Below are 9,195 nucleotides of genomic sequence, written 5' to 3' on the forward strand. Positions count from 1 at the left end.
TTACATAAAACTTAAAAAAGACAAGACCACAAACACATACACTACAGACTAGTCTGCCTGTTGGCCAGTATCCCGTATCATAACCAAAAACAATATACAGGTACAGGAATTAATTACAAATTATTACAATAATACAGTACCAATACAATAATAATACTATGACTTTGACACATGTTGTAACTTTTTATGACATACTATGAAATTTTTTTTACAACATACTATACTATTACTTTTTAGTGACATTTTCATGACATCCTATACTAAGACATACTATGACTTTTTTTATGACATATTATACTACGCCTTTTTTGTGACATTTTAATGACATCCTATTCTAAGACATACTATGACTTTTTATGACAGACTATACTAATTACTTTTTTGTGACATTTTATTAACATACTATATGCTGTACTATGCTATACGATCACTTTTTTATGGCACACTACACCATGACTATGAGATACTCTGACTTATTACTGTTCACTAATGACATGCTATACTATGACACATACTCTAACTTTTTTATTACAAACTATAACTTTTTAGTTAAATTTAAATGGCATTGTATTCTGACTTTTTATTTTTTTCTAAAAAATATAGTATTTTATAGTATTTCTTACTATACTATGACTTTTTTATGTCATACTATACTATGACTTTTTTATGACATACTCTACTATGCCCTTTTAATGACATACTATACTATGCCTTTTTTATGACATACTATACTATGCCTTTTTTACGACATACTATACTATGCCTTTTTTATGACATAATATACTATGCCTTTTTTATGACATAATATACTATGCCTTTTTATGACATGCTATACAATGACTTTTTTATGACATACTATGCCCTTTTTATGACTTACTATACTATGACTTTTTTAAGACATGCTATACTATGACATTTTTATGACATGCTATACTATGCCCTTTTTATGACTTACTATACTATGACTTTTTTATGACTTACTATACTATTACTTTTTTATGACATGCTATACAATGACAATTTATGACATGCTATACTATGTCTTTTTATGACATACTATGCCCTTTGTATGACTTACTATGCCCTTTTTATGACTTACTATACTATGACTTTTTATGACATGCTATACTATGACATTTTTATGACATGCTATACTATTCCCTTTTTATGACTTACTATACTATGACTTTTTTAAGACATGCTATACTATGACATTTTTATGACATGCTATACTATGCCCTTTTTATGACTTACTATACTATGACTTGTTTATGACATACTATACTATGCCTTTTTTATGAGATGCTATACTATGCCCTTTTATGACACGCTAAACTATGCCTTTTTTATGACATGCTATAGTATGACTTTTTCATGACATACTATGCCCTTTTTATGACTTACTATACTATGCCTTTTTTCTGACATACTATGCCCTTTTTATGACTTACTATACTATGCCTTTTTATGACATGCTATACTATGCCTTTTTTATGAAATACTATACTATGCCCTTTTTATGACATACTATGCCCTTTTTATGACTTCCTATACTATGCCCTTTTTATGACTTACTATACTATGACTTTTTTATGACATACTATACTATGACTTTTTTATGACATACTATACTATGCCCTTTTTATGACATACTATGCCCTTTTTATGACTTCCTATACTATGCCCTTTTTATGACTTACTATACTATGACTTTTTTATGACATACTATACTATGCCCTTTTATGACATATTATGCCTTTTTTATGACATACTATACTATGCCCTTTTTATGACTTACTATACTATGCCTTTTTATGACATGCTATGCTATGACTTTTTATGACATGCTATACTATGCCCTTTTATGACATGCTAAACTATGCCTTTTTTAATTATATGCTATACTATAAATTTTTTATGACATACTATACTATGACTTTTTTATGACATACTATACTATGCCCTTTTATGACATACTATGCCCTTTTTATGACTTACTATACTATGCCCTTTTATGACATACTATTACTTTTTTATGAAATACTATCCCCTTTTTATGACTTACTATACTATGCCCATTAATGACATGCTATACTATGACTTTTTTATGAAATACTATACTATGCCCTTTTTATGACATACTATGCCCTTTTTATGACTTACTATACTATGACTTTTTTATGACATGCTATACTATGCCCTTTTATGAGACGCTAAACTATGCCTTTTTTATGACATGCTATACTATGCCTTTTTTTACATGCTATACGGTGACTTTTTTATGACATACTATACTATGACTTTTTTATGACATACTATGCCCTTTTTATGACATATTATACTATTCCCTTTTTATGACATACTGTTCTATGCCTTTTTATGACATGCTATACTATGCCTTTTTTAATGACATGCTATACTATGACTTTTTTATGACATACTATACTAAGCCCTTTTTACGACATACTATGCCCTTTTTATGACTTACTATACTATGCCCTTTTTATGACTTAGTATACTATGACTTTTTTATGACATGCTATACTATGCCCTTTTTTGACATACTATGCCCTTTGTATGACTTACTAAGCCCTTTTTATGACTTACTATACTATGACTTTTTATGACATGCTATACTATGCCCTTTTATGAGACGCTAAACTATGCCTTTTTTATGACATGCTATACTATGACTTTTTTATGACATGCTATACTATGCCCTTTTATGAGACGCTAAACTATGCCTTTTTTATGACATGCAATACTATGCCTTTTTTTACATGCTATACGGTGACTTTTTCATGACATACTATACTATGACTTTTTTATGACATACTATGCCCTTTTTATGACATATTATACTATGCCCTTTTTATGACTTACTATACTATGACTTTTTATGACATGCTATACTATGAGTTTTTTATGACATACTGTACTATGCCTTTTTATGACATACTATGCCCTTTTTATGACTTACTATACTATGCCCTTTTTATGACTTAGTATACTACGACTTTTTTATGACATGCTATACTATGCCCTTTTTATGACATACTATGACTTTTTTATGACATGCTATACTATGCCTTTTTTATGACATACTATACTATGCCCTTTTATGACATATTATGCCTTTTTTATGACATACTATACTATGCCCTTTTTATGACTTACTATACTATGACTTTTTATGACATGCTATACTATGACATTTTTATGACATGCTATACTATGCCCTTTTTATGACATACTATACTATGCCCTTTTTATGACATACTATACTATGCTTTTTTATGACATGCAATACTATGACTTTTTTTATGACATGGTATACTATGCCCTTTTTATTGACATACTATACTATGACTTTTTATGACATACTATGACTTTTTATGAAATACTTTGCCCTTTTCATGACTTACTATACTATGACTTTTTTATGCCATGCTATACTATGCCCTTTTTATGACATGCTATGCTATGCCTTTTTTATGACATACTATGACTTTTTTATGACTTACTATACTATGCCTTTTTTATGACATGCTATACTATGACATTTTTATGACATGCTATACTATGCCCTTTTATGACACGCTAAACTATGCCTTTTTTAATTACGTCCTATGCTATGACTTTTTTATGACATACTATACTATGCCCTTTTTATGACTTACTATACTATGCCCTTTTTATGACTTACTATACTATGCCCTTTTTTTGACTTACTATGCTATGACTTTTTCATGACATGCTATACTATGCCTTTTTTTTTACATGCTATACTATGCCTTTTTTATGACATGCTATACTATGCCCTTTTATGACACGCTAAACTATGCCTTTTTTATGAAATGCTATGCTATGCCTTTTTTGTGACATACTATACTATGCCCTTTTTATGACTTCCTTCACTATGACTTTTTTATGACATGCTATACTATGCCCTTTTTATGACATGCTAAACTATGTTTTTTTAATGAAACGCTAAACTGTGCCTTTTTTATGACATATTATAATATTATTTTTTACGACATACTATGCCCTTTTTATGACTTACTATACTATGATTTTTTTATGACATGCTATACTATGACTTTTTTATGACTTACTATACTATGCCTTTTTTATGACATGCTATACTATGACTTTTTATGACATGCTATACTATGCCCTTTTATGACACGCTAAACTATGCCTTTTTTAATTACATCCTATGCTATGACTTTTTTATGACATACTATACTATGCCCTTTTATGAGACGCTAAACTATGCCTTTTTATGACATGCTATACTATGCCTTTTTTTACATGGTATACTATGCCTTTTTTTGACATGCTATACTGTGACTTTTTATAACATACTATGCCCTTTTTATGACATACTACACTATGCCCTTTTTATGACTTACTATACTATGACTTTTTTATGACATACTATACTATGCCCTTTTTATGACATACTATGCCTTTTTCATGACTTACTATACTATGACTTTTTTATGACATGCTATACTATGCCCTTTTATAACACGCTAAACTATGCCTTTTTTATGAAATGCTATACTATGCCTTTTTTGTGACATGCTATACTATGACTTTTTTATGACATACTATACTATGCCCTTTTTATGACTTCCTTTACTATGACTTCTTTATGACATACTATACTATGCCTTTATGACATGCTTTACTATGACTTTTTATGACATGCTATACTATGCCCTTTTTATGACATGCTGAACTGTTTTTTTAATGAAACGCTAAACTATGCCTTTTTTATGACATATTATACTATTATTTTTTTATGACATACTATGCCCTTTTTATGACTTACTATACTATGATTTTTTTATGACCCGCTATACTATGCCTTTTTATGACATACTATACTATGCCCTTTTTATGACATGCTATACTATGACATTTTTATGACATACTATACTATGACTTTTTTATGACATGCTATACTATTACATTTTTATGACATACTATACTATGCCCTTTTTATGACATACTATACTATGACTTTTTTATGACATGCTATATTATGCCCTTTTATTACACGCTAAACTATGCCTTTTTTATGACATGCTATGCTATGCCTTTTTTGTGACATGCTATACTATGACTTTTTTATGACATACTATACTATGCCCTTTTTATGACCTACTATGCTATGACTTTTTCATGACATGCTATAATATGCCCTTTTATTACACGCTAAACTATGCCTTTTTTATGACATGCTATACTATGACTTTTTGATGACATGCTAATCTATGTCTTTTTTATGACATACTATACTATGCCTTTTTTATGACATACTATACTATGACTTTTTTATGACATGCTATACTATTACTTTTTTACGTTCTATACTATGACTTATAATTATTTTTTGGAATGTATATGTTTAATAGTTCTTTTATGTTCACTTTGGAGGTGGCGGTACAGATGTTCTTTTCTGTGTAGTACTTAAGCTGTTTGCAATACATACTTGTATACACACTGCAGGGTGTGTTGGAGCTGTTTCAGTTATCACCGTTTTGAATGTCACTGATGTTCAGAAACACTTTCTTTGTTAACGACAATGTGTCTTTATTGCCCAATAAATTAAACATAACCGGTAAAAACATTACTTAAAAATACATTATATTACAGAACCATTATCAATTATTACAACCATAACTTACATAAAACTTAAAAAAGACAAGACCACCAACACACACTAAAGCCTAGTCTGCCTGTTGGCCAGTATCCCGTATCATAACCAAAAACAATATACAGTTACAGGAATCAATTACAAATTATTACAATAATACAGTACCAATACAATAATAATACTATGACTTTGACACATATTGTAACTTTTTATTACATACTATGACATTTTTTTGCCACATACTATACTATTACTTTTTAGTGACATTTTCATGACATCCTATACTAAGACATACTATGACTTTTTTTATGACATATTATACTACGCCTTTTTTGTGACATTTTAATGACATCCTATTCTAAGACATACTATGACTTTTTATGACAGACTATACTAATTACTTTTTTGTGACATTTTATTAACATACTATATGCTGTACTATGCTATACGATCACTTTTTTATGGCACACTACACCATGACTATGAGATACTCTGACTTATTACTGTTCACTAATGACATGCTATACTATGACACATACTCTAACTTTTTTATTACAAACTATAACTTTTTAGTTAAATTTAAATGGCATTGTATTCGGACTTTTTACAATATACTATGACTTTTGAAGGACTTTTCACCATATACTATACTAAGACTTTTTACAGTCATGCTAATAGTAAGTAAATGGTGCAGTGAGCGTGCTCCAGGATGAGGGCAAACAGTGTGTGGCCGGGGCTAGTGGAGTTCTTGATGATGTTGTGCAGCCTGGGTTGCAGAAAGTGGAGAACCGGTGATGTGTTGCACAATTTTCACCATCCTGAAAAAAGTAAACATTAAAATGAAATGGCATACTACAATGCATCTTTCTTATGACCTTTATATCTTAAGGAAAGGACGCCACACTCTGAGAAGCTATGTTGTAACTCTTTGATCATTACCCCTCAGGGTCAGTCAGACCTACTGAAGCACGCCAGGAGAGAAGTCCAGGAGAATCTTAAGCAGATCCACTATGCGGCTCTCACCTGTAACCTGAGTAAAGGTGGACCAGCAGGCAGCTCCTTGGGCTCAGAGTATAAAGGCAGACACAGCCTCGAGGCCATTGCTGAGAAAGCCACCGCAGAGGAGGAGCTTACTGATGAGGACAACTAATGCCCCACAGTGCCACTCTGGTGCTCTCATGGCACCCACATCCAGACCTTGACTTTGTTCCTGCCTCCTGAGCTCAAAACCCAAAGCTCTTGCTCTCTTTTTTTCTTCCTCTGTTTTTCCACATTCCATGTGTACATTCCTGTGTCCAAAGCACAGCTGTAACCAGACTTCTATGTAATCATCAATAAAATGCCATTCCTTCTCAAAGACACAAAATACTACCCAAGTTCAGATGACAAAAAAGTTAAGAATTTGCCATCGTTAGCTCTTAAAAAAATCTTTAAATATTTATGAGCTGTACTGAAAAGTATTTCAGACATTTGCTACACATCTGATGCTGCCTAGCCAATATGAGCACATATTATCTAAATAACAAATCTTAACATCCAGCAAAAACATAACATTTTGGGGAATATGTTGGAAGGGATAATAATCAAAGTGTTTGACATACAGAAAACCTGAACTTTCCACAGCATAAAGTTCACAAACCTTTTAATCTGTAGTCCGAATGCATTGGTTGTTGCCCTCCCGACCCCGCCTCTCATTTCCTGGGTGAGCTGGGAGAGCCAAGTGAACTAGCAGCCACGTGACCATTGAAGACGTTGACCTACTGTTCAGAGACTGTCTTCTTCTACTCAGCGGACCAGGGTGTTACCTGAGGAGACAACAAAAGAAATAGGCCCTTGAACTGCAAGAGATTTCTTAAAGCACAATTTTTTGGAGTAATGGATGTAAGGGGACAGAGGGAGCAAAAGAAGTGGACAGAAATGTCATGAATGGGAGTAAAGAGCTGTTTACGATAATGAACTTGTTCTTGTCTGCCAAAATAGTAAGATGTACTATGTGTATATATGGAGTTTCCTGTTATCTTTTTTTTCTGCAGAGTGCACCATTTTACTATTGTATACTTGGAAATATAAGATTTATTTTATAAAAGATATATGAACAAGACTGTGGAAAAAAGATGTCTTTAGATAAGGAGGGGTTGTCGATAGAAAAAGTGACCTCAGAGTTTTGTTTTAATAATAGAATGTATTCATACCGTTTGTGGCGCAAACAGCAGCAAAGTCTCAACAACCACAACCAGCAACTGCATGAGAAGGAACCATAACAGTGTGTTGCTAACACACACACACACTCAAAAACAGTTTGGACGTTGACACATTTCCATATTTCAGTTTCCCTTAGGAATATAATCAGCATTTATTTTTAGGGCATGGTCCTCCCATTTCAGGTCACTTCATTATTTTGAGCAAAATCAACTTTCTAAAAACTCTTTCCATAGTTACTTTTAAAAGTCTGCAACCAATAAAAAATGCCAGATTTCGAATTGTTTTTTCCCAGGTGTACTCCCAATCAATAACACTGTTATTTACAACACCCCCGATGAGAAAACGGCTAATCATTTGGTTAGTTGGCGAGCTGTTATAGATTCAGTGATTCTGCTCGTCTCGCAGGAAACCGTGATGGGTTGTGTACAAAAACAAAGTTCATGCAGTTTAATCTATCAATATTTTTAAAGATGTGTTTCCCTGCCTGATGCTTGTACGCTTTGCTATGTTTCACTTGTTGGCAGTTGGTCACTGTTCAATGCAAAGTGCACCCACGGACAGTGTTTAGAGATCCTGTCTGGGGAACCCACTGTGCAGCACGTTTGGGAGAGCCCAGGAGGTTCCTGTCTGCCAGACGAATCAAACGAGTCCCAACGACATGGGCGCCCGGAGAGCTCAGTTGGTAGAGCGGGCGCCCATACAAAGAGGTTTACTCCTCGACGCAGCGGGCCCGGGTTCGGCTCTGACCTTTGGCCCTGTGCATGTCATTCTCTCTCTCTCCTCTTTCATTTCTTCAGCTGTCCGGTCAAAAATAATATTTAAAACAAGTCACCACTCTTTGATAACCCTTTGTAGGACTTTAAACTCAGGTCTGTTGAGAAGATGGTTTAGAAAGATATAAACTTCAGAGTAATTCTAGCTTTGTAACCATTCCTGGTGAGAATGTATCTGAACCACAGTTACCCTGGGATTTAATTGTGCCACATGCTAACTAAAACGCACTGCATCAGTTGACAGGAAGTGAGAAAGACGTGTTTTACCTTTTAAAATGCCTTTTCCCCTCATGTTGCTTCAATTCCACTCTTGCGTGTCTTGCTATTCATTTAATAGTCTAAATGTGTGTCTTTTATTTCAAATCTAATACAAGAAAATTATAACTATTTTATTTACTTTCTAATGATTGGACAAACAAGGCTTTAATGCTACAATACATGCTACCTTCAGGAAAGTTGTCACTTTCAGTTTTTCTCCAAACTGCTTTGAGGAGATGATTCAATGTGGTGGTTTTTGGTGCTGTAAAGTTGTATTCCTAAGAAGTGTTCCCA

At 32.9% G+C, this 9,195-nt stretch overlaps 1 protein-coding gene across 1 annotated transcript in view; it reads left to right on the forward strand.

Annotated features, from left to right (window-relative positions):
- LOC117946119 (inactive phospholipase C-like protein 2) overlaps positions 1–7,621 on the forward strand; it is a 41,739-nt gene extending 34,118 nt beyond the window's left edge. The window contains exon 7 of the mRNA XM_034873979.1: positions 6,615–7,621. Within this exon, the coding sequence (XP_034729870.1) occupies positions 6,615–6,818 (204 nt within the window). The 3' untranslated portion in view covers positions 6,819–7,621. The remainder of the gene's footprint in view (positions 1–6,614) is intronic.
- The last annotated feature ends 1,574 nt before the right edge of the window (positions 7,622–9,195 follow it).

The sequence above is a fragment of the Etheostoma cragini genome, chromosome 6, assembly GCF_013103735.1.
Source record: "Etheostoma cragini isolate CJK2018 chromosome 6, CSU_Ecrag_1.0, whole genome shotgun sequence".
Taxonomy (NCBI): domain Eukaryota; kingdom Metazoa; phylum Chordata; class Actinopteri; order Perciformes; family Percidae; genus Etheostoma; species Etheostoma cragini.